This window comes from Emydura macquarii, unplaced genomic scaffold (genome assembly GCF_026122565.2).
Source record: "Emydura macquarii macquarii isolate MOO-44397 ecotype Brisbane River unplaced genomic scaffold, CSIRO-AGI_Emac_v2 contig_1363, whole genome shotgun sequence".
NCBI classification, from domain to species: Eukaryota; Metazoa; Chordata; order Testudines; family Chelidae; genus Emydura; species Emydura macquarii.
In genome coordinates, this window is record NW_027131500.1 from 11718953 (window position 1) to 11745715 (window position 26763).

At 39.1% G+C, this 26763-nt stretch overlaps 1 protein-coding gene across 1 annotated transcript in view; it reads left to right on the forward strand.

Moving 5' to 3' along the window:
• LOC137155476 (probable ATP-dependent RNA helicase DDX60) overlaps positions 1 to 26763 on the forward strand; it is a 61702-nt gene that overhangs the window by 33573 nt on the left and 1366 nt on the right. The window contains exons 26-36 of the mRNA XM_067551777.1: positions 1080 to 1238; positions 3764 to 3908; positions 7905 to 8057; positions 9056 to 9160; positions 10044 to 10244; positions 12058 to 12162; positions 12935 to 13076; positions 17576 to 17697; positions 18963 to 19110; positions 22625 to 22767; positions 23673 to 23824. Of these exons, the coding sequence (XP_067407878.1) occupies positions 1080 to 1238; positions 3764 to 3908; positions 7905 to 8057; positions 9056 to 9160; positions 10044 to 10244; positions 12058 to 12162; positions 12935 to 13076; positions 17576 to 17697; positions 18963 to 19110; positions 22625 to 22767; positions 23673 to 23824 (1575 nt within the window). The remainder of the gene's footprint in view (positions 1 to 1079; positions 1239 to 3763; positions 3909 to 7904; positions 8058 to 9055; positions 9161 to 10043; positions 10245 to 12057; positions 12163 to 12934; positions 13077 to 17575; positions 17698 to 18962; positions 19111 to 22624; positions 22768 to 23672; positions 23825 to 26763) is intronic.

Sequence of the window (26763 nt, forward strand, 5' to 3'; positions counted from 1 at the left end):
TATCATAGCTATAAATATATAGAGGTGTATGCACGTGTAATGTAATCCATTTTGTATTGTCAATAATGTTTTTAAATTAAAAAAAGAGTGTGATGCTTTTCCTCTCCTTTGTCTCCTGAAGAAAATAGGGACAATAGAGTTGTTGCATGATGTGTGTGTTTGTGCACGTGTTTACAATTTCAAACAAAAATCTAAATGAATACATATTTTTTTTAAAAAATTCATTTTGTTTAATTCTTTAAACAATTACAAGTATAACTGAGAGGCATAAAATGATCTGAGACAAGAAATTATCCTCAGCAATACAGGAAACTGATGCGACTGCTCAGAGAGATGTCAGAGTCCATACAGAATGATAAAAGTAAAAAAGAAAATTCTGAGGGCTGGTTTACCGTTACCGCGCAATTCGGCGGCAGTTGATGGGAGTTACGTAAACTACACAGAGTAGTTTGTGTAACTCATGTCGAGTGCTTCTGCGCGTTGTTCACATTGTGCTGAGCCGACGGAAACAGCGTTCCCGTCGGCTCAGTGCTACGCTACTTGAGGGGGTGGACTTATTCAGTAGACTTCCAGATCGATTGAGCGGGTCTCGCTGACCGCTCAATCAATCCTGAAAGATCGATCTGGCGGCGGGTGATTTTGCCGCCGCCACTGTAAACATAGCCTGAGAGACTGAGACAGCAAACCATATTAAGAGTCCTGATTGTATCTTGTGTAAATGCTTTTAAAGCTGTGCAAAGTAGGTATAGAACTCTACCATCTGTTCACCCACTTTGCTTAGGTGTAAGTTCCAATTCTGCAAAGCATTAAGCACATGCTAAACTTTTTAAGCATATGAGTAGTTCCATTGACATCAATAGTACTATTCAAATGGTTAAAGCTAAGCACATGCTCAGGTGTTTTGCTTAATAGAGATAGGGATATATTTCTAATGTGTAAAATTAACTGATAGATTACAAGACCTACTTGTGACTATTACTCTAACAATATGCCATAATATCTTGTTTTAAAATATGTATCTCTTCAACAATCAGTGTTTACTAATCTTAATAGATGTTTATTACAAATTTTGTTTTAAGGTTTAACATTCATTCTGTAGAAAGTACAGCCTTGGGTGCATGTTATAATCTGATGAAAAAGCAAAGGAGTAAACGTGATCCAAATGCTGAGAAAGAAATAGGAAGTTTAAGAGACAAACTAAGAAAAACAAATAAAACTCTATGGAAATGTTTGTCTGTGTAAGTATTACTATATATTTGTTATTTTATTCTGGTAGTGCACAGAGGACCCAATCAGGATCAGGACCTCATTGAGTTTGACGTGGTAAAAACATATAGCATGAGACCAGGGCTGGCTCTAGACCAAATGGTGTCCCAGGCGAGGAGTGTCTTCAGCGCCCTCCCTTCCATTTGTTAAACTTTTGAATACCTTATTTTTATTGTACTTGTAGCCCATTTCGTGACTTTGATGCACAATTTGCATGTATGATTTATCCTTGTCATATAAGACAATAAATGTGCACGCTACAATCTATAAATCTGAATTTTGTCACCACCAACAAAAACAGCATCCTTAGCTTGGCACCCCCTCAGCCGAGCACCCCAGGGGTCACTTTGGTAGACTGCTCCTAAATCCCACCCTGCATGAGATGATTCCTGCTTCAAAGAGTTAATAATTTTAAGACCAGGAATAACAAGTGGATGTAACAAACAAACAGATGAAATGGGCAAGGGAGAGATGATGGTTTCCACCATTTTCTTTGGCAGGTTATCTTCATAGTATAATAAACCTCGTTCTTTACAACCTTCAAATACTAACAATATCCAGCTCCTTTGTTATCATTTAGCCTACCTATATATATTCAGTAGAACAGAGTAATTTTTGTGATGCCCAAACAACGCTTGTCTGAGTCCACCAAATCAAAATCGAACTTTTCAAGTTCAGACATGGCAGACATAGAGTCATGTAATTAAATAAATAGTCATGACAGCACATCCAAGAAATGTACACTCTGGATGTGAGATCCTCAGCTCTGCTATGGCCTCTTTGCACCACATAAAAGGGCTAAAGCAGAATAAAAGAGCCATTAAAAGCCTTGGTTATCAGAGGATTCTTCTAGAGTAGTCACCGCAGAAGATAGCCATAAGGCTGCTTTTCAAGGACCTGTTTGCAAACCCCAGCACAGAAGGTGTGGGAGGCCAGGCTGCATGGAGCAAGCAGTGATGTGGAGATTCCAAGCAGTACTGCAGCCCATAGGGCAGCTTGGGGAGGCTTCCTTAATTTTGCTGGGCCCTCCAGGGCTGTCAAAGTTACGCCAGAGGCCTCTTCAGCCCCCAGAGAAGCCTAGGATTGGGAGGGTGCAGTATTTTCTCTCCTCCCAAGCCTCTCCCTGATCCCCGGCCTCTGCTCTGGGCAGTAAGTTCTGTGATGCACCTACCTTTTAGAGTGCAGCACAGAATCTCACTCCAAAACTATGGGTCAGACATTTTGGCAGAATAGATGCTTTTCTTTTGATAGGTGCTTTCCAATGCAGCCAGCCTTCTCCTACAACCCAAGCTTAAGGGATGAATCTCTGGAGCACAGGCTCATGTGGACTGATGTGATGGTTGTTGCATGATGCTGTGTATGTTACTTCAAAGTGAATGAATCTTAAGTGTGTTTCACTGCAGAGTCTGAATGGATCTACAGTTGATAGCAGCTCATTCATTTTTGCTCCATTGTTTACCTGAACATGCTTATTTTTATCAAACACTAAGACATGATTTTAAAGGTATTTAGGCACCTAAAGACGCAGATAAGTGCCTAGTGGGATTTTTAAAGTGTCTAGGTGCTACCTCTGTAACTTCCCCAAGCATAGCTCCTGGAGTGTACATTTTATGGGGGTCTGATGTCATGATTTAATTAAATGTATTGATTTCAATGGGAATTAGGCACCTAGGTCCTCTTGAAAATCCTGGTGGGTTCCTATCTTTAGGCACCTGAATACCTTTACATATCTGGCCCAAAGTCACTCTCTGCCCTTTTCAGATTCATGACTTTAAGCCTTCCAGTTCATTTTAGCTTACAACTGATGCTAAACACCTTTTACCTTTCTCTTTCCAGGCTACTGTAGCATTCTTTCACTCTTTTCTTACTTTAAGGCAGAGTATCTGTCCTTAATTTGCAAGAATATTGAACTTTCTTGGCAATATTTTCCACTTTTACATTTCTGTTTTCTTTTCAATTTCCTCCATTTTTGTACAGATTTTTTTTTTTTTTTGCCATTAGAAGTCACTTTATATTCTACCTTATCCTTTAAAATATTTTTGTTGCTTTGTATGAAGGTGATGATATAAAATTCAATTGGTATATATTTAATGATGTGTGAATTTACGTTAGTTGACTGATATGCAGTTTTGAAACAAATTAATGAGTCACTTGAAAAGGAAATGCATATTTAAAAGTTGAAAGGTCAAAAGAGTACATTGTAATCAATTTTATTTACAAAAAATATTCCTTTAAAATTAACAAGAGTCCTGCAGCACTTTAAAGACTAATAAATTTAATTTCTGCAGGCATAAGCTTTCATGGGCTGTAACCCACTTCATCAGAATGAATGAGCTGCCATGGCATCTGATGAAGTGGGTTACAGCCCACGAAAGCTTATGCCTGCAGAAATTAAATTTGTTAGTCTTTAAAGTGCTACAGGACTCTCGTTGATTTTGCTGTATACAGACTAACACGGCTACCCCTCTGATCCTTTAAAATTGTATGTTTTATACAGTAACCCAAAAAAGCAGTCTCCCAGTAAAGTTGAAAGAGTCCTCTCTACCTGGAATGAACAAAAACATTTAAAGAAAAGACTTGAAAAGCTTACTAAGGTCCCTCCAGAGTGTACTTATGCTAATTCTAAAGCTGTGAATAAAGAAGTGAGTAATTCACTATTGATAAACATAACTTTTGCTTTTATTTTTAAACATTTAAATGTAGGATGAGTATGTGTCATGTCACTGTACTTTATAATTCTGTGCTTAATCTGCCATGAAACTTGTCTAAATGTACAGCCCGGTCCTGCAAGGTATAGAGCACCCCCAAGGAAATGCTGAGTGCCTTCATCTACATTTGACTTTTATTTTTAAGATGGGTCCAGAACCATTCATCCATCCAGGCAGGGGTGTTACTCCAGCATCAGAGCTTCTTGTAATTCCTGCAGACACAATGGCCTGAAGGGAGAGGATGATTTGCCCTTCCATTGGGAATTATGGAGTGTAGAAGGCAAGGAATTCATTCCTGTGAACTCTCCTCAATGTACAGCTCCATCAGTTACTGATCTGGGACTCGCTGTATTTTTTGTTGAATTGATTAACACACCTTGGAATCAGCATGACTTTCCCAGGCTTCTACACATTGCAAATAGCTATATGGCATCATTTCAGGAAAGCGTCTCTATGTAGGAAAGCATTTAAGCACACACTCAACTTTATGTAACATTGGCTGCAATGTTAAATTTAATGTTGATGAAATCCCATTGATACATGACAACATGCTTAAATGCTTTCTTGAATAGAGATGAATTTAAGTATGGGTTTAAGTGCCTTATACCAGTAATTCTGCATTTGGCTTTTTAATAACATAGTTTGAAGACAGAATCTATCAGATTTGGGAATGAGACATTCCAATGAATACATATTTGTTTTACAAATGGAGTTGATCAGGATAAAACCACAAATATTGTATATGTTAAATTTCAGTAAGTTAGCCAATTATTCAGGTAAACAGATGAGGGACGCTCCCATTTAGGTTGTCTGATCTTAGAACCCAATTCAGGAACCATTTAAACACATGCTTAAACACATATTTAAAGTTAAACATGAGTTTAAATGCTTTCCTGAATCAGTCTTTATGCATATTTCCACAGTCTGTGGGTTTGTGTGTTTATTTAAATGTCTTCAAATCATGTACATCGACTTCTAGGTATGTATACATTATTTTTGGAAGAAATACAGTTACATTGGATCAATATACAAAAAAGTTCAGTTCACAACAAAGAATTAAATTCTTTCCTCTTAATACACTTGTGCTCCTGTAAACCCACTCCCTGAGGAAAAGCCTGAGAAAATACATAGGCCCTGCAGCATGCCCTGAAAGTCAACAAAGGTAGACTCTGTCAAACCACACAATATGCAGGGTGGTTAGGAAAAGCATATTCCAGAATTGTAGACTGTAAAGGTCTGGGATGTAGGTAGTCTAGCCTAGCAGTCACAACCGGGCTGAGGTCTGTATGTCAGGAATAGTAGTCACTTAGCAGGAGTCAGAGGAATCATAAGAACCAGGTTCAGTAAGCAAGTGCCGGGGTCAGGGTCAGGCCAGAGTGGGAGACTGGAGGTCAGAGATAGTACCAGGCTGGAATCAGGGTCAGAGTCACTGATCAGAGGTAGGACCAGGCTGGAGACAAGAGGCAAGAGCCAGGCTCGTATCAGAGACCAGGAGACAAGGCAAATGCTAAAGTCACAACAGGCCAACATTTCTGTGGTTGCCCAGACAACTTCCCAGGGCAAGTCCTGGGATTAAATAGGGGTGAGGGCCACAGGGTTCTGTCACTCTGGTTCCTTTGGGTGGGACTTCCAGCAGCACTTTCTTTCCATGGTGCTCCCTGGGTGCAGCTTTGTGTGGATTCTTGGTGGTACTGTGGGAATGTCAGCTGTCCCAGGCTCTGCAGCTGTGGGTTCTCATTTATGTACTCTTACCTAGATATTTTATTGAAAATTCCTTACTGCTAGTCCCCACATATCAAAACTGTAAGCAAAGGTGCTGTTAGCTGGGTTGCTAATGCTACAGCAGTTTCATATAAGAAGAGAGGTGGTTTCTAAGATAGTCAGGATCTGAATGATGTAATGTTTTTCAATGAAGAACAACACTTTGAATTTCACCTAGAACTAACTGGAAGCCAATGCAGAAAACAGATCAGCAGTATAATGTGTTTCCTGAATGAAGCACCATTTAACTAATAGACAGCAGCATTTTGGCACCATCTGATGTTTCTGAGAGATCTTCAGGTGTAGCTCCATATAAAGTGAATTACTGTAATCCAATCCTGTGATGACAGAACCCCGGATCACTGTGGTAAGGGCTGCCATCATAAAAAAGGTCCCAAAGTCATTGTCAAGCACAGATGTCTTGGCAACCACCAAGATATGCTGAAACGGCTAGAAAAGAAATCTGAGGTACACATCATGGGATACTTCCTCAGCCAAGGGACCCAAATTCCCCTCCAGGCTCCACCAGTTCTTCCAGTTGTTCTCTGTGACTGATTTGTAACTTCTTTGTAATAATTTGAGTACTTTATGTTGACCTGGTTATTGGAATGTTTTCTCTATGATTATATTGGGTTAATTCAAGAAAGTTGTGTGGGAAAACAAGTAAGAAAGAAAAGAATGGCTCAAGATAGCCACCTCTCAGAAAATAGTTAAGAGTTATTGAGGGACAACTCCAGAACTATTAGTTTTTATTTTACCTCCTCTCCAGCCAAACTATAAAACTGGATTGGACTAGAACAGGAAAGGGAACAGACGGGACCAGGACAGAAGGACAAAGGAATCACTGCAGGATTAAAAAGGACCCTCTCCCATAGGGACATACAACTGGAAGTGACGTCCTCAGTCATTGCAAGCAACCCCTGTCATATAAACCCATTCATAAATGTATCAAGCTCCATCTTAAAACTGTTAAAAACAATTCCTATTGGGAGGCTGTTCCAAAACCTCACTCCTGTTAGACAGTTTCCTCTGATTTCCAGCCTAAATTTATTCATGGCCAATTTATACCCATTTATTCTTGTGCCAACATTGTCCTTAACTTAAATAACTTTTCTTCCTCTCTTATGTTTGCCCCCCACTCTCTGGTTGTATTTATACAGAGCAATTATATCCTCTCTCTCAAGAGAAGATCCTTTTTTAATTGTGCCAGAGGTGCAGTTAGCTCTGTAACAATGACACTTTCTTTAAACCACTTCAGTCTTATCCAGGTTCAGATTTAGCCAGCTAGATCTTATCCAAACCCCAGGCTTTGATAGATATTGGTAATCTAATCAATATTGAAACAATATTGAAACAATGGAAGCTGTTTTTGAAAATATAAGCCTTTAACTTTTTCTTCGTGATAAGGATATTAATATATTGTAAATATGAAGTAACTTGATGTCACACAAAAGCTAAGCAATATTGGCCAAATTTATTGTTGAGCTATTTGATCAATTTGTGTTTGGGATGTCCTTTGTCTGTTTTAAATAACTGGTGTGCAAGTTTCTTCTGCACAGTTTCTTTCCTCATTCATCACTAATGGATAATGCCTCCCACTTGTGGGATTCAGAGTTGGTCTGGTGTTGATGGAAGCTCCAGGACCAACTCCACCTTTCAACTTAGGCTACCTGATTTTCTGCCTCTGGTGGCAAAACAAGTTGATGTTTCAGTTTTTCTTCTGAGCATTTTGTACTTTAATTTTTATTTTGTTTTTGTGCAGAAGCAACCTCATTTCAGTGTTTATCTCCTTTGTGGTGAGGCATTACCAGAGTATTGAAGCTCTAACCCTCTGGCTTCTCTAGTATAGCACCTTTTGAATGGCTTCCCTCTCACTCCTACTGTCACAGCAGAAAAGCCCTGCAAGCATGTAGCCCAAGTTCAATAGATGCTATAAGCAGCTTTTCAGAAATCTCAGAGGGCAAGCTATGTTCTGCGGCCACAAGCATTGACCTTTGCTCTGCCACCACATGGGGCTTTAGAGGGCAAGCTATGCCCTTCAGCTACAAGCTGCTGACCCTTGCACTGACCACCTCTCAGGAAAAAAATAATCAGGTAAGAATTTTCTCATTTTGTTTTACCACACTTAAATGACTGTGATTAATACTTAACATTTCTTTACATCTGTAGACCTTGATGGAGATCTTTTATCGACTTAGGTTTCAAAGGAAGCGTTTCCAACTGAGAATGTTGGCAGAGAAGGGTATTGGATATCATCATGGTTCCATGGCATACAAAGAAAGACAAGTTGTGGAAATGCTTTTCAGGATGGGATATATCCGGGTTGGTAAATTATAATAATCTTTAAGGACAATTCATTTTTAAGGAATAATTTAATAATTTCTCATTACATTTAATGAAATCACATCTTGACTTTGACCCATGTAATTCAGATGTAAACTTATTTTCACTGACTATGGTAACATTTATTGCACTTGGTTTCTGAGCATTAATTTTTAATATATTGACATGAAAGTTCCTAAATTAGAAACAAAAAAATCTAAAAACTCTAAAAATAATAAATTGATTGGTCCAGGACTAAATGTTACTATCTTCAAGATTAGGGCACCGATCAGAAAATTTTAGTAGATATCTGTACACAAAAAGAGTAAGTAAACTGATACTAGATCTGCATTTTGATTTTTATGACACTAGATGGTTATGGGTGTACTGTTTCCAGAGCCTATTTTTGCCTCATGGTATCTGTACCTCCATATCACAGCTTCTGTATTTGTTAATTACCTATGAAAGTTTCTCTAAAATTAAATGTGATTACATTTAAGGGAATGAGCTATATAATGACATGTTTGGAAGCACTAATGAGATAATGTTAAAAACTACTGTATTTACTTTGCATCTAATGTTGTAGATCATGCTTTCTCACTCTGTTGAATTATTTCCATCTGTGCTGCTACTTGGTTTTAGCATCACTGAATTAGAAGCACATTTCCCAGACGGTGGTTATTGTATGCATAAAATTATCACTTTTTATAATTATACTTTAAAATTTACATCAATATTTTATTTGCACAGTTTAAAAAATATAAATGAAGAAAAGCTAAAGGTATATTCATAATTCTGTTAAATCTGAGTGATATCCTGGCTCCATTCAAGCTGATGGTAAAATTCCCAATGACTTCAGTGGGCCAGGATTGCAAACATTATTTTAAATATATATTAATAAACCAGTTTTTCAAAATTAACAAATGAAATAACCAAACAAAAATTAAAATTTGCTTTTATTACTGTTGATAAATGTACTTATGTTTGACTTTTCCTAGGTGGTTACAGCTACTGGATCACTTGCTTTAGGAATCAATATGCCATGTAAATCTGTTGTCTTCACTGAAGATTCGGTGTTTTTAGATGCTCTGAATTATAGACAGGTATTGAAATACATCAAGTCTCATTTGTATTGTACATATATACATGCACACTTTTCATACACCAGTCCAGAAAGTACCTTCTTTTTCAAATTGCTTCTGTGTATTCTAATTCATATCTGCTGCCAAAAATAATTTTTTACTCCCTGATACTTTCATTAACACTACAGAGTTGACACTGATCAGAGATTGAGTTAGATTATATTCTTTCTTGTTCATTAACAACAGAACTATTGACTAACTTAGTAAGTTACAGGTATGCAAACCCATTGCATAATCTGAAGACAAAAGGGTGTGCAGGTGTAAATTAAGGTATAGTTTGGCCTGTAGAACCTTTATTAAGGTAGTCATAGGAGAGAAGGAAAGAACCCAGCCTGATGTTCAGAGCCCAGGCTGAGTTTGAAAGACTGAAATTAAAAGAAATAACCCAGCTCTTTACTTGTAAACCGACTATATTTGATGTAGAATGTATTTAGAGACTATAAATGTGGAACTTTAATGCACCATTTTTACAGATGCACCACACCGTAAGTTTGTGACGTACACTGGGATCCTTTGACAAGAAAGATACAAAGTGTAACATTATTATCATTTTAGATGTTTAGTAAGTATAAGGAAAAAACACACTGCAATTTGCAATTATAGTTGGGGTGATAAGGAAACCATTATTACTTAAGGTCATATTAACCGGTTACATTGCTTCCTAAGATCTGCTTAAAAAATTACATGTTGCATACGTTATTTTTCAAACTACTATCATTAGTGTAAATGCTTTTGTACCCTAATATACCAGGGGGAGGAGCACCATAATAATTTTAAATGAAGAGAATAGAACAGAATTTTTGAGAAATATTAATCTATAGAATTTACAAATAACCCCTTTTAGATGTCTGGACGTGCTGGAAGACGAGGACAAGATATGATAGGAAGTGTGTTCTTCTATGATATCCCACTGCCTAAAGTCGAAAAACTTATAAAATCCAATGTACCCCAGCTGAAAGGCCAGTTTCCTCTGAGTATTTCCTTGATACTGAGACTCATGCTATTGGCTGCAAAAGCAGATGACAAAGCAGATGCCAGAGCAAAGGTATATTAATTTATTTTAAAAAGCTATTCATTATATTAAATGTATGTATTCTTTCTAACTCAAGTACAAAGTATGCATTTCAAATGTAAGCAGCCTGACACCAAATGAAGTGCATATTTTCCTATAGAGAACCTCTTAGGGTATGTCTGTGCTGCAGAAAAAACCTGCGGGAGCGAGTCTCAGAGCCCAGGTTTCAGCTGAGTTGGGCTTGTGCTACCGGGCTAAAAAGAGCAGTGTATACACTCCTGAGCTCTGAGATTCAGGAACTGGGGTGGGTGACAGAGCTCAAGCTCCAGCTTGAGCAGGAACATCAACACTGCTATTTTTAGCCCCACAATGTGAGCCCCGCGAGCCTGAGTCAGTTGAACTGGGCTCTGTGACTCACTGCTGTGATGTTATTTTGTTTCATTTTGCCATGTGGCCGTACACTGAAAATCTCTTGTGCTATAAGGACACCAAATCTCATTGGGAGGAGAAAAGATGCTGCCAGCAAGATGGCTAAAAAATTTAATCTTTCAAGAAGCACAAGATAGCTACTTGTAGAAAGGATTTTTAGTGTTAAAATATCTGTTTTGCTTAGAGAAGTTGCTGTTTTGATTTTGTCTTTCACTTCCTCTGTTTGTGTCCCCTCTTTATCTCTTTCTACTGGTTCTATTTTCTCTTCTTTTCTCCCCCTTCACCTTTTGATTACGGTACATCAGTGGCCCCAGTCAGGATTATGGCCCTAAAGTGCTAGGTGCTATAAAAACATGTAAAAGACCATCTCAGCCCCAGCAAGCTTTTAGTTTAAATAGAGAAGCCAGACAAAAGGGGTGAGAAGTGACAAAACACACAGACTTAATCAGTGATGGTGGGAAAACATCATATTAGTTCAACATTTTTATTTTGTGTTATATTTTTTATGTCTTATGGAGCAGATGTAGGATGACGGAGGGAAAGGCAGAAAGAGAAGAGGCAATAAGAAAGACAAAGGAAGGCACAGAGGTCAATGAGGAAAAGAGTAATAAAGGGGATGGGGAGGAACAAGGATGGTTGACAGAGCAAAACTGGCAGGGATTGTGAGGGGAAAGAATGAAGTCAGAACAAAAATACAAGCAAAGAAGAGAAATGTCCAGAAGCTAACCTACAGAAGGAATGGTCTGAGGACATCGCCAGGCCCCAGGGGTTGTGAAGCTGTGCTGCTGCTGCTGCTTCTGCTCCTGGGCTCCTGCTGGGGACATGTGTTAGAACTTCTGGGGATGGTTTTTCCTCTGGGAATCTGCTCTGCCTCCCCTGAACTCATGGCTGGTGAACGCTTCATGGAGCTTGATGTATGTTCTCTCTGCCTCCTTTTCCATATTTCTAATGCTAATGATACATAGAGAATCAGAAGATCCTGCAGGATTCAGGATTTCAACTACAAATGAGGGAAATGAGTAAAAGAGGGCAGGGGAGGGAAATAACTGAACATAAATCTGGTCTCGTTGGAGGAAAAATAAAAGGCCTTTAGTAGTGTGTGTAATACATTCAGACAACATTATAACAACGTACATTTTAGTTTAAATATCCAAATACATATTAATGCCCTGATCCTGCAAATATTTTGGCATGTGCTTAACTTTATGCATTTACCCATTGCGTAAAGTTAAGCACATGCCTAAATCTTTGCAGGATCAGGTCAAAAAGATGGAATTTTCAAAAGCACCTGAAAGAGTTAGGTACCCAACTCCCAGTTAAAGTTAAAAAAATTCTATAGGAGTTGGGTCCTAATTTCTTTACTTGCTCGGGACATCAAAACATTGCAATTCCTAAATTCATCTCTCTTTTTACCCAGGTGCTGTCAGTGTTGAAGCATTCACTGATGTCCTTCAAACAACAAAGGAATACTGAAATGCTAAAAGTGTACTTTATCTTTTCCTTGCAGTTTCTTGTCAAAGAGGTAAGCTTTAATTCTGTCTGATTAGGGGAATATATCCAGAATTGCACTCTGTGTTAATATAGTTTTTTTCTCAAACATTACTGGAAACAAAGCCAGAAATCTTACCAACTGTATTGTTTCTCTTATATAATTATAATGCCACTCATTTTTGTTCAGTAGCACTATTCAGGCATTAGTTAAGAAAAATGGATGAAGAAAAATAGATAAAATAAGAGGAATTTAGCTCAATTTTTAAACTACAATTAGTGTTCCAATCCTACATTTAAATGAAGACAATAGGTACAGTGCTAATTCCGTTGCATATATAAATATGATCAAGGATGGCACACATGGCAAAATATGAAAAGAGATATCTGTCCATATGATGTTTTAAGATGCATATACATAAAATGCATTGGAGGACAGCAAAAACAACAAGAGTCCTGTAGCACTTTAAAGACTACCAATTTTAATTTCTGCAGGCATAAGCTTTCGTGGGCTGTAACCCACTTCATTAGATGTAAGGATCTGACGAAGTGGGTTACAGCCCACGAAAACTTATGCCTGCAGAAATTAAAATTGGTAGTCTTTAAAGTGCTACAGGACTCTCATTGTTTTTGCTGTATACAGACTAACACAAGTACCCCTCTGGAACTTTTCACCATTGGAGGACAGAATTTTCCCAAAGACAGCATTTTAATAATTGTGCTTCTGTCAAGCCCCAGTTCACAAAAGACTTCACAATGTCCAGCACTTTACTTGAACTAACTTAACAAAATATTTTATTAACCAGGGCTATTTGGATCAAGAAGGTAACCCTATGGGATTTACTGGACTTGTGACCCATTTACATTATCATGAACCTTCAAATTTTGTCCTAGTTAGCTTTCTTGAGAAAGGTTTATTCCACAAACTGTGCCAGCCAATTGAGAATGGTAAGTTAATATTTCATACTTTTCAGTTAATGTAACTGTATTTTTGTGAATTACTATCTAAATCATTCTCATATTTTATTAAGTGCTCTCAAGTTAATTACCTGTAGTTACCTTAATACAATTATAAAACAAATGTGACATGTACTTCTTTCCATATAGTATTAATAGAACTTTTCTATTATTATATGTTCACTAAATTTCAATTCTGAAGCATTTGCAGTTCTCACTCTAGATAGTGTAAATATAAATTGTTTTCAAATTTAGTAATTGGTGTTGTGTTAAAAAAAATCTATGAAAATATGTAAAACTTCATTGTAATTATGGAGCTACAGCGGTCACGCCATAAATAAGGCTGCAACTGGGTTGCATTATAAGGTCCATTTTAAAGCCCCATTCAGTAGACCTTTATTCCTGAAGTCCCTTCCATCATCCCAGTCAAAAATGAAAATGTATTGAGATATATTTGGAACCCTGTTTGTCCTTGATGCACCCTGTTGTTCTGTACAAAAGTACTGACACAGTCACGTGTATCATCTGTGCTGAAGCATACAGACAGAAACAGAGGTGAGTTAAGAAAAAATGAAGGCTCTCATCCTGCAAGCATGGATGGGGGCTGAAGAATGTTTACATACACTTCTAGTTTTCATTGATTTTCATTCCATATTACAATATGGTTCTGGTATGTAATTAATGTGGGAACTATGTAGATGTTTAAGCTTTTCAAGCTGTAGATTTGTTTAACTTATGCCTTCATCCTAAAAATCACCCATTTGTCTCAATGTTTTTATTGTCTATTTTTACAAGTAATGACAAAGATCACCATGTTGAAGGAGTTTACAGAGGAAATAACTTTTTTGCTTTCAATGTGTTATTGCATTTGACAGCACTTTTTGTATATTCAATTTCACTATTTCTCCTGTATTACAGGCAAGACTGGTAGCACCACCTTTATTAAGTTTGCCAGACACATCCCATTGTAAGACCCTAGGTTCAGTTGCTCATACTTTTGCCAAACTTGAACCATTTGGGCTGCAAGTTTTCATAATGAGATCTGTCTCAGGCTGAACAGTTTTGGAAACTTTCAGCCAAAGTGGTCAGCTGTTTCCAAGAACGAGGCTGGGAAAATATTCATTGTTTTGCTCACGTTGAAACATTCTGGCAACCTTTCTTTTTTAAATGTGTTAGTGATTCCATGCTTTGGAATAGGGACTTGAAATTTGGCAGAGAGTGGGGGTAGACTGGGGCAGGTTGTGCAAGGAGACTGGGTCTGGGAACTGGGGGGAGGAGGACTTGAGCCAGATGAGAAGCCGGGGTGCAGGGCAAGAACTGGGATTGGCTGGGTAAAGAGATTGGGACAGGAGCTGGGGAGGGCTAAGACTTGGACAAGGAACCATATAGGAGGTGGTGGATGAGACTGGATGAGGAGTGTAGAGAGGGACACTGGGACTAGGAACCACAGGAGACAGGCAGTGTGGGGTGGCAGGATGAGTCAAGATCAGTGTGGGGAGACACATTGTACGAGGAACAGGGAGAGAGGGAAATGGTACTGGCTGGGCAAGAGAACTAGGAGAAGGGGCAAAAACTACGACTGGGAGAAGACTGGGACAGGGAATGCAGCAAGGGAGACCTAAACCTGACTTGGGAGAGCTGCGGCCTGGGATAAGAAGCCTGAGAAAGGGAGGCTGAACTGGCTAGATGAGGTGCATGGGATTGGGATGAGGAGCCAGGTCTGGGAAAGAGAAAGGACTGGGACAGATTGGAGGGGACAGAGTAGAAGGGAGTCAGAGTGTAGAAAAGCCTGTGTCCACAAGAGCACATTCCCTTCCAGAGCTTGCAATGGAACCCCAGATTCCTGAGTCTCACCATTCCTCTGCCATCAGCAAATTCTGTGAAAACCACAAACAAAGTGTGTGTGTCATCCCACTCTAATGCTGGTCCACAGAGAAGATAGCAGCCTACTTTCTGTTGCTCTCCATTATTCAGTTATCTCAAGTGACAGAGATCTGCATGATGGATCTAAAGGTTCCTACTGTGCTGGTGAACCATGAGGGTGTTATCAATGTGATGCCACATGTCAAATTTATGTTTTTTCACTTTGCCTTTTTAAAAACCTATGAAATTTTATGCACGTAAACTATGTTAAAAACCTTATTAAAGTTACAAAGTCAAGCATGCAAAAGTTAAGAAATGCCGGAATTAAGATTGTCTGTGAAACTTTAATTTGGCAGCCTGAATGTATACATCATGATATAAACTTTAACTACATACTATTTTTTCCACAGGAACCCTCCCTCATTCAATGAACAGAATGGACTGTGCTCTGGGGAGGTGTCAGGGTTGTTTAGTGAAAGACTATCACCTATAATGTTATACTTATAAAATAAACAGCAGGATCTTATTTAGAGGGACAAGGCAATATGCCACATTTATTATGAATACGAAGATTTCAAAAAGCAATTGCCTGCACACTCTCTCTCTCTCTCTCTCTCACACACACACACAAGGGTCTACAAAGATGAAGTTTAGTTACTAGCCTCAGTTGCTCATGTTAGTCCACTGGCCAGTGGCTAAGACACGAGGGAGGGAGCAGGGGTCTGTCGGTGCGCACTGATGCTCCTGAAGGATTATTGTAGAACCAAACCCAAAGTCCTCATCTTTTCATCCCCTTTTTATAGGGGTAAGCTTTTATGCCATTTTATGGGTTTTGCTTCGTTATGCTGCATTTGCATTCTGGTATGATTATCAATCACCCATGTTTTGCAAGCATGACCATTGTTGTTATTTTGTATAGATCATTTTGTTTTTGTTCTTTGCGGTGGATTCCAGGGTCATTAGGGTGGGCAGTCTTTGCCATCTGGGTCGTAAAAGTTGTTTTCTTTACTCCCTTGAACACTGAGGCTGGCGCCTTTTCCCGTTACTCTCTGGTCTTACATACACACATTACTTATTTATTTATTTATACTCTAATTTTTTAACATTTATTTAAAACTTGTAACTGGAAGACACAAGTGTTTTTTAGAAACACTAACATTTCTTTTTATTTAAAACATTTACTATTATTGTAAAACATTTGTATTTAACATTGAATTTTTTTATTTTAGAACATTTGCTGATATTACTTTAAGCAGTTATCTTAAAACATATGTACTTCAACAATAGCAACAGTTTCACAGAATGATCTTTCATAACTTTACAAACAGGATGATCAATGACCAGATGTTCGTTTCGGACAAACAGTTGGTGGTTTTAAACAAACTTATTAATAGTAAAGAGATCACTCTACATACCCAAAATGCAAAGCCTCACAGAGACTGCTGTGGTGGTTTGTCACATAACAAAAGAGTAAGGGTATTTCACATGTAATCAATATAACAAAATCAAGCTTTGGGCCTACAATATGACCCGTTTCATTTGTTGCCGAAGTTGGAAGGTGTGTAACAAACAAAGAGATGACTGCAGGATGAGAAAGGATGGTCTCATGCTTAAGGCAGTTGAATTCTGCCCCAGAGAGTTGGATTTTATTCCTAACTCTAGCACAGAGTTCCTGTATAATTCTGGGCAAGTCACTTAAACCAAATTTTTCACAGTTGTTCACCACTTGTGTGTTCCTTATTTTCTGGGGGCCTGATTTAAGACCTTGGTGTCTGATTTGCAGATGTGCTGAGCACTTATAGCTCCAAATGAAGTCAATGAGAACTGTGCTTGAATATATGAGCTGCTATATAATGCTAAATAAATCTGAAAAATCTGGTCCCATTCTTCTCAAACTGGGCACCCCAAATATTTTGACCTTTTTCTCTTTGCCTTAGCTCCCCGTATGTATGAAAGGAATAATACCACCCTCACATCTCACTGGGGTTTTGTGAAAATAAATGTATGTTTGTGAATATTCGTCTTCCTCTGCAGCACAGGGCACTGGTCACTTGCTGCTTTAAACTAGAGTAAATGGTGGATTCTTTGTAACTTGAAGTCTTTAAATCATGATTTGAGGATGTCAGTAACTCAGCCAGAGTTTATGGATCTATTACAGGAGGTGGTGGGTAAGGTTCTGTAGCCTGCGATGTGCAGGAGGTCAGACTAGATGATTATGATGGTCCCTCTGACCTTAAAGTCAATGAGTCTATAAGGAGCTGAATTAAGATTGCACAGGCAACTTTAATTCTAGCATTTTCTAATTTTTCAGTATTTGACTTTGCAACCTTAATGTTCCATTTAATGTATTTATTTGTATATAATAGTAAATGAGTTGGTCAGTTTCCATTATTATTTGTTTAGGTCTTTCACATAGCAACATGAAAGAGAAAAACAATTTTTAAAAACAGGAAAGTAACTGTAAAAATTACAATTGGTAGAGAAACTCATGGACAGGTTTAGAACCTGAAATTACATGTAATTAGTTTTTAAAATTACTAGACTTCAAGTTGGAAGTGTGTGTTTAAAATTTAAAGAGAATTTTCTTATTTTGCCTATTTAGTTAGCGTACTTTCTATCTGAAATAGGCTCAACTGTTTTCTCTGAAGATGTGATGGAACAATTAGTGCTAGTGCTAGCAAACTTATTTGGAAGGCGATATCTACCAGCATGTGCTATGAAATTTAGAAGCACATCTCGCCAATCAAAGGTAAAGAAAGAACATTTTTTGATTGATTGATTGATTGATTGATTATTTGCATTGTGATAATGCCTAGAAGCCTCAGTTAGGGATCATGGTCCATTATTCTAAAGACTGCACATACGTATAATGAGAAGACCCTTTTTGAAAGGTCTAATTACTAAGGACTATAAAGCAGTAGTTGTTCTTAACCAAAGAAGGGCCATTGAGTCCTGGCTTATGAAAAATATCAAGCTATACAACCATTCTTTCAGAGATGACACAGCTGCTTACACAGTTCTTATCATGCTTATCAATTAAGTGTGTCGATTAAACTGTTCTTTACTAAAAATTACAACCAGTGTTCATGTGTCTTTGTCCCCAAATCAAAATACTTCCTCCTTTCTTTCCCCCCATTCTAATTTTGACTTCCAGTCTAAAGTGCAATCATCTGTGAAATTTATGAATTGACTAGTAGAACATTGGCTCTAGAGGTTTTAACCTTTTCTTTGGTACACCTAGATCCAAATTTAGGATCAAACCTAGAAGTGGAATAATGTGATAAGGTGGGTAATAACATGGATTATGCACACAGGAAGGGCAGGAGAGGGCAGAAGAGGGGAGCCTACATAGACTGTAGTCACTGGCAGCCCTTCCACACAAACAATACATTTTTGTGACTCCAAGTGATTTTGGGTGAGACCAGCTGGGTGTGGGATGAAAGGACAGAGCTGAAGAGCAGCCAGTGTATGGGGAGCTCCTCCTCTAGCCAATTTTTTAATATCCAAGCAGAAAAAGAAAATTTTTAGTTTCCAGTCTCTAGCTTCTAAACTCAAAGGAGGGGTTATTGGACCACTGAGACTAGTGGCAGCCAAGCAGCAGAAGCATTCATGTTGCTAGGGTGCCTGTGGAAGGGCAGGCACTGGAATTCCCTGTGGTGTCTTGGGCTCTTTGCAGTCATGCCCCTCCCAGTCCCCTTTGCATCAGCATGAATCCCTCACGTCAAACAGAATTCTATGTCGGGTTTCCTGTGAGTAGAAGCTCAGGAAATTCCATTTTTGTGTGAATGCCATATTCAGCTTTAAGTTTTGTTAATTGTACACAAACCCTAGATGTCTAAAGTTGGGCATTTTGAAGATTTGGGCCAAGATACTATAATGTTGACACTATAATGTTTGACACAGTGTGCTTATAACCTTCACAAATGTGTGGTGCGTATCAAAGTAGGACTAATGCTCCTCAGATACACAGAAATCGTTTACCTAAATAATGTAATAAGCTGTATGTTATTGCAGGTGTTTCTAGAAGATCTCCCAGAAGAGTTTGCTGCTGCTGTTCGTGAATACAATAGCAAAATAGAGAAGAATTTTGGTTGTTTTCTTCTAACAGTTGCCAAGTTGGCTGACATGGAACAAGAATACCAACTTCCTTTATCAAGAATAGGTACGCACTGGGAAAACATATGCTTATTAATATGAATACAAGCTATATTGTGAATGACTGATAATTTTGGTAATGGGGACTTAGGTCTTTGCACTGGGACTTATGCAATTAGAGGCTCATGAATTCAACCAACCTAATACAGAGATACAAGTTCCATTGCTTCTTTCATTCTACAGTGTTTACTGTAGTTGTAGATTATATTGAGATATTGGTGTTATGGGGTACAGGGGATGTGGCACATGGGTCAACTGCTATCCTTTTAGGATTCTGAGTAGGGAATAAGAATTCAATCAAAGGTACTCCTTTATAAAAGGCAAAACATGTAGCATGTGTATTAAGTGCCAGAACCCTTAAATTGCCTTTACTTGTGCTGAAAAGAGCTAAAAGGGCAATTATCTGTTAGCTCAAAAATCCAGTCAGAACTTCTGAGCTATGTGTATGATACAATAATAGTTTTCAGGGTGTACTACAAACATTAGCTCTTCAATTCTTACATCATCCTAATGAAGTAGGTAGGTAACCCATTACAGATGAACATTGTACCAGGAGTAAAACATCTAAATTCCTCATAAACCAATAAGCAATCTCCAGCAATCAGAGAGCAATATGAAAAGACATCATCATAAGATTATATAGCACTAGATTGTCATCTAGACAAATTGCTTGACTGGCTGCATATTATCATACAGCTTACTGGAAAGAAAGATGCTAGGTGGACTAATTAAATGTTCTATTATCCCTTTGCCTTGTTTGACAAGGATGGATATTTTACCTTCTTAAAACACCTAAAAATGTAGTATTTCAGGGTGTTGTCTAACCCTTTTAAAGGTTAATAATATTTGTATCAATTGCCAATTGATCAGAAGGTCATAAGGGTCTTGTTCAAGAACCCGGCTACACAGAACTAAAACCAATGAGGGACCCTCGGGGTGTATAGCAAAGACACTTATGCTGAGGACAAAACAAAGTATTAGAGATATTTATTAAAATAAGCAATAAAGCCAGAAAATATCCAAGCAACATAAAAAGATAGGAATAAGAAGAGTATTGGGGATATCTGTCGTATCATTCTTTGTATAAGCTCTTATAGTTGCATACTTACACCCTTCCTTGAGGATCTGGTGGTAAGAGACAAAGAAGCAGCCCTGTCTTTGGCATGCCAAGGTTCCTCAATGCCCTAGACTGATAGTAGAGCTGAAGGGTCAAATGATGGAAACAGCTAACAATGATGGAGAAGTCAAGTTAACTCCACATAGTGGTTTGTCCTATCATAGGGCCTGAGCAGCATCATGAATATTCATGATAATGCTCAACCTTACATGCCCAAATCTAATTTCTTCACCCCCATAATACCGAGATGTACTTATTCTATAGGTTAACATATTAATATCATTATCATATTCGTCACTTCTAGCTTAAACTGGTTTATGGTTATTACTTCCATGTTCTTGTGGTGTTCGTGTGGTTACCATTTACCATTAAGTTCCAGCTCCTACCATTAAGTAAGCTATCCTTAGTTCCCCAAAATCTAAGGGTAACTGTCAGACCATTTCTCTCTGCCAAACGTCACAGGCCTACTATACTTATGCTAACTTGCTTAAGCTAAAGTCTTACAGGATACAGGTCTGTGGGTTCCTTGTATTAAAGCTGAATATAATAAAGGCTAAGATAGCCCTATGGGCTACAAGCCCTATGGGCTATTTTATATCTATTTTTTAGATGAGGAAGCATGTGAACTGTAGCAGATTAATCTATATTCATTCCATATATCTAATCCCTTTTCACATTAGTGCAGTGGTACTCCACCTCTTTTGATCTACAACACACAAAATGGCCAAAAATAAAAATAAAAATTCTGCAGCCTGTCATATCCCATAATCCATTTGGGATACAAAGGATGATTTTGGTCATGGGGCAGGTTTTTTTTCTGCCATTTTGTAGATTGAAGATCAAAAATGGTGGGGCAAGGCACTTGTGGTTTGGAGATGAGGCTCCTAGGAGAGTTTGCTGATGCTTTTGCGGATGGGGAAGGAAGAGGAGAATGGTGTTTCTGAGTTAGGAGATTCTTCTAGGTGAGGGGACTGGTGGTTTTGTTGTGAGAGTGGTAACGGGGGGGGGGGGGGCTGGTACTGCTAGGCAGGGCTCAAATTGGGGAGGAAAAAATATTAGTTACTCTCCCAAGTTCTACCCACAAACCAAACTGCCACCATCTGCTGGCATTGACCACTGTTGCTCCTGCCATCTGCTGGCACTGACCAATCCAGACATATGCAGGTGCTGCCCTCTGCTGGCACCTTCATTGGTGGTTGTCATTCAAGGTTTCCTAGTCTCTCTGTGATTCAGCTCCTAGTGAATTTCAGCTCATGGGAAAACCTTCTGCTCCACACAGAAGCAATGTCCCTGCTTTTAATAAACAAGAGGAGCCATTAATTCTATTAACAGTGGGAAGAGATTGTCAATCCATGCCTGAGAGTAGTCCTTTGGCAAGTCTAGTGCAATCTCAACAGGAGACTTCTCACCCCTCCCTCCCCCTTTCAATGCTGAAACATCCATCCGCCACCCTTTTCGGCTCTGTTTGGGTGAGAGTGAATTTTTATCAGAACAGGTTAAACACAGATCTGATGCCATTTGTTTATACAGTCAAAGGACATCATTTCATTACCCCTGCAGTTAACACAAAAGTGACTTGTAACACAATACCAGACACATTGACCGTTTCCCATCATGCTCAACACCTCGTGTGCTTATGCAATATGCTGAGTACTTAATTGTACTCATGCAAATACAAAGCCCATGCAAATAACGTGCCCCCTTTCAGCTGCTGAGCAGGGAGAGTGCCACTCAGACCTTGCTTACAGTAGGATTCCAAAACACCTCTGGACAGGGCCAGTTTAAGGCAAATACACAATACACATGTCCCTTAGGCCCCAGCTGTCAGTCATGTCTTGACATCAGAAGCTCAGCTTTCATTTTCAAAAAAAGGTTCTAGTCCTCATGGTTGGAAAGGTAAGTCTGAAAATGTGACCCAAGTGTCACTGATCCAGTGATGTCTGTCTGGTTCTACAGACGGCTTCCAGCAGGGGAATGACAAGAAGCCACTAGAACTAGAGGAAAGCTGCCTGGCCTCACCATGGCCACAGCCAGGACTATGCTGCTCTGGCTGATGGTATCATGGATGGCAGGGTCACAACCAACTTCCAATGGGATTGGGTCAGAGACAGGCAGAGCAGGGACAAGATGGTAGCAGAAGCAGGAACCACCATGCTGAATCCTAGTAACCCAAATCAACCATACTGTAAGACTGAATCAGTTTTAGCAAGCCACAGGACATCTTATGTTTAATTTTTGAAGCATTATACTTTGTGCACAATTCTAAACTAGTTGAGACTTTGATATTTAAAATTACCTCTTAAAACTGAAAAAAATTAACTGCTTTTAAAATGCACCGATTATCAAAGGGCAGTTGAGCTTGTGAAGATTTTATTACGTTCACATTTTAAAACTTTCTTATTAGATTTTACACCTAAAGAATGTGATAACTCTGAACTGACATCTCATATGATGAATATCACCAAAAGCATAACTTGTGTGTCACCTTTCACATGCCTATCTGGAATTGTTGACCAGGATTTATTTGATGCTGAGAATGTTAATGAAGTAAGTTAATTTTTTTGCAGAGAGGGCCTCAAAATCAGAAGCCTGCATCTGAATTTCATTCTAGGGGAGGGGTAATTCTTAACTCATCTATGGCCCCTTTGAACCAATTATAAAGCAACCTTAAAGACTCTTAGCAAAGACCTCCAGTAGAGAGGGCATTCCAGGGTAAGTTGGGGGGTGGAAGAAGGCATAGCTGTGGGTGTTCTTACATAAGCTATGAGGCTTATAGGCTATGGCAATCAGGGTGCAAGTTAACCCTAACCAACCCCAAGATACAGGAAATGCAAGCAGTCTCCCTTGCTGCATCAGGATCCATATTTCTATAATAGACTAAAGTAAATCCCCACCTCTTAATGCTCCTGAAATTGGGAGCATGAAATCTAACTCCAACGCCAAATTGTTCCATGTTTCAAGAGGTTTGAGTTTGGAATTCATATTCAGCCCATTACAGAAAGGTTTGAACACATTCTTTGTATGTAGATCATCAGCGACCCCAAAATCAGAAACAACTAATGGATAAGATAATGTTGAATATTTGAGAGCCCATTCTGGGGCAGCTCAGAGTCACGCTGCTATGCAAGTTACTCCAACAACACTGGGTCTTTCTGGACATTTATAGCTCTCAGGAGATCTATTGGTTATGGAGCCAAAACCCTAGCTACTTCAACATAGAAAATGAAAATTGAAATTCTGCAAGCGCAAACTGGCTGCTACATCAAAAAATCCACAGACATGATTCTAAATTTTCAGTCACACAGGGTTATAGCATACATAACATATAGAGTTATATGCAATGCCTTTTAACAATAGGTCTAAAATCATAGATTGCATATAGTAATTAGTGACACACCAAAAGTATAAAAACACAAACATTTGAAAACAATTGACGTGTTGTATTTTCTTAGGCTGTGTTGCATACAATTGGTATTAATGTCAGAAATGCTCCTCTGTGTTGCTTGGAGAAATATGATAACCAAGGAAGAAGAATGCCACTCAATGCTTATGCTGTTGACTTCTTTAAACATGGCTCCTTGTTTGCACTGACAACAGATAATTGGTATGTGCCTCTTCGGCTTTGAATACTTTGCTGTACAGTTGTAATAGCTGAATAGCTTTTGAACAGGGGATATGTTAGCTGCCTGCAATTCCACCCCCACAAAATACAGGGCAGGATCCCTCCCGTGTCATAATTATGCAGTAGTATAGAATTTTTCCTTATTAAAATATTAAGTTTCTAGTATTTATGGTTACAAACAAACTTCCAAATGGGGAACAGTGTGACTTGCTGAGGCTGCAGGAGTTTAAATGTTAACTCCTGATGACTTCAATTCCAATTATTTTGGCAAATGTACTTAGCCCTGAATGCAAACCATCTCCCATAGTGTCCCAAGCTCCAAATGCTCACCCTATCTCCATCTCCTCTCAGACTGCTAAGATTTCCAGCTTCCCCCGATAACTGAGGCCTAGTATACATTATAGCATTATGTCAGTGTCTACACTATAATGTTCCTCCCACCGACGTAATTCACCTATGTCAACTTAATCAGTCGACACTGCATTGCTTACGTTGATTTAACTGGCCTCTAGGAGCTGTCCCACTATGCCATTGTGACTGCTTTGGTCACCGTTTTCAACACTGCTGCCCAGAGCAGTCACCCTGATGTGGAGCTGCAGCCATGCCACTTTTATAAAGAGCTGCATGCTATCCTCTGCAAAGGTACCTCTTGTTAGGATCTCAGAATGATGTCCCTTCCCTTTTTCCACGTGCTTTGAACTCTGCAACCCCTTCCAAAGACACACTGCACTAGAGTTGCACAGTGGGATAGCTACCCATGATGCACTGCTACTGTAGACATGTTCTGCTGACATAAGGAGTGTAGTGTCAACATGCATAACCGATTTAGTTACTGCAATGGCTGTATAATGATTTGACAATTTTGTAGTGTAAATATGCCTTGAGTAAAGCTAACGGTCTTTCACCTACCAGTGATCCTGTCCTTTCCCACCTTTTCTCCAATGCTCCTGTCCTTGCCTCCTCCCTCCCTCTCTTTAATCTCTCACTGCCCTGTGGCTCCTTCCCCACTACGATCATACTGCAGTCTCCCTTAGAGTCAAATAGTGGTGTTTCTGAGGCTGTCTGCCTGTCCAACTGCTGACCTATCTCCCTAGTTCCTATCCTCCCCATCATCTGTAAGCTCACAGAACATGCAGACTTCCTCTCTCTTTAACTCTGTCTTGGTTCCCTTTCTATTTGGCTTCTGCAAACCACTGAAACCATTTTCACCAAGGTCTCCAGTGACCTCCTCTTTGCCAAATTTCAGAGTCTCTACCCCGTGTTCATCCCCCTCCCTGCTGCTTATGCCACTATTAATTATTCCCTTCTTAATAATTTCTCACTGGACTTTCAGGATATTGTCTTCTCTGTTTTTCCTCTACTTGCTGACCATCACTTCACTGTGTTTCAATGGATCTTCTCCTCTAGGGCCTCAAGGCTTCTGTCCTCAGTTCTTTGCTTTTCTCACTTTACACCCTGCATGGGCAATCGCATCAGCTCACATAGTCATCAGCAATGAGACAACAGTGAAAGCTCACCAACTTGTGTCCAGCACTGATCTTTCATCTTCCCCAACCCTGCACTTCAGCCTGTCCCTTTGAAGAGCAGATTGTCATGCTGGCTCTTTTCGGAAAGGGGGGATGTTCCAGCCTTAACATGACCCCGCCCTATCCCAAGTCTTTCCTCACACTCCTTCTAACGCAGACCTTCAATCGGGCTGTAATTTTTTACACTCCCACTGAGGCCATATCCAACTTATGTTATTTCTTCCTCCTCAAGCTCAGTCCTTTTTCATTCTCAGGGCCAAATCTCTTTCAGGCTCTCACTGTTTCCTATTTCAGCTACTACTATTATTCTTTCTGGCCTAACAAACATATATACAGCCCTCATTAGTGCATTTAACGCACACCTGCTAAACTCATCTTCCTTACCTGCGAGTTTGATTGGATTACTCTCTCCTTTGAATCCCTCCACTGGCTTCTCATCTGGTCTTGTATCACATTTAAGTTTCTTGTCATTGCCTTCAAAGTTTGATTTACCCCTCTCAACTTATCCTCATTGGTCAAGCTTTGCATTGCCTCCTGTCTGATCCATTCTCTACCTTGTTCCTAGCTTCTCATTCAGCCACCTCCATGCTCTGTCATGCAGCCTCCTACCGATAATACAATCCACTCTCCACCTTTAAGGTCTACACCGACTTAATGTATTGGCAAGCCAAGGTGTGACTCTACAGCACACTAGCTTGCCATGCAGTTGTGACGTATGTGGACCCTGCTACAGCACACTTGGAACTTTTAGAGCACTGTACCACGGTCAACATAGGCCTTGACTGCACAGCAAGCTAACATGCTGTAAAGTCATACCCTGGCTTGCCACACACACACGAACTTACTACATAGACAAGGCCTAAGTTCCTCTTATGGACTTAGTTCGCCCCTGCTGCCTATAGTCAATCTAGTTAACCTGTACAAAAATTACTTGTTTTCCCCCTAACCCATGTATACTTGTCTATCTTTAGATTGCTAACTCTTTAGAGATTATCCATCTTCAAACATTTGAAAAATGCTCAGTACATTGTTTACGGTAGTGCTTGCAATATTTTCTATACAAAATTCTGAAACAAAATGAAAACAATTATGGGGCAGTGCAAATAGTTGAGTATCAACAGAAATGAAGAAATAGTGTACTGAAACATCACAAATTTTAATTTACTTGAAGCTGCTGCAAAATTTCCAGCCCGCTGCATGGAGTATTGTACTAATAACCTGAGGGCCTTTATACAGAATTTAGTTTATTTGCCTATAGACAAAGCATCTAATCTTTGATCTATTCCTAATGTAGTCAACATAGCAGTAGACATCCTTCAGTCTAGAGAGACTAGGAGTATGTGCACCTGAGAGGTAAAAAATTTGTTCAGTTGGTTTTATGGCATGCACAGCTGT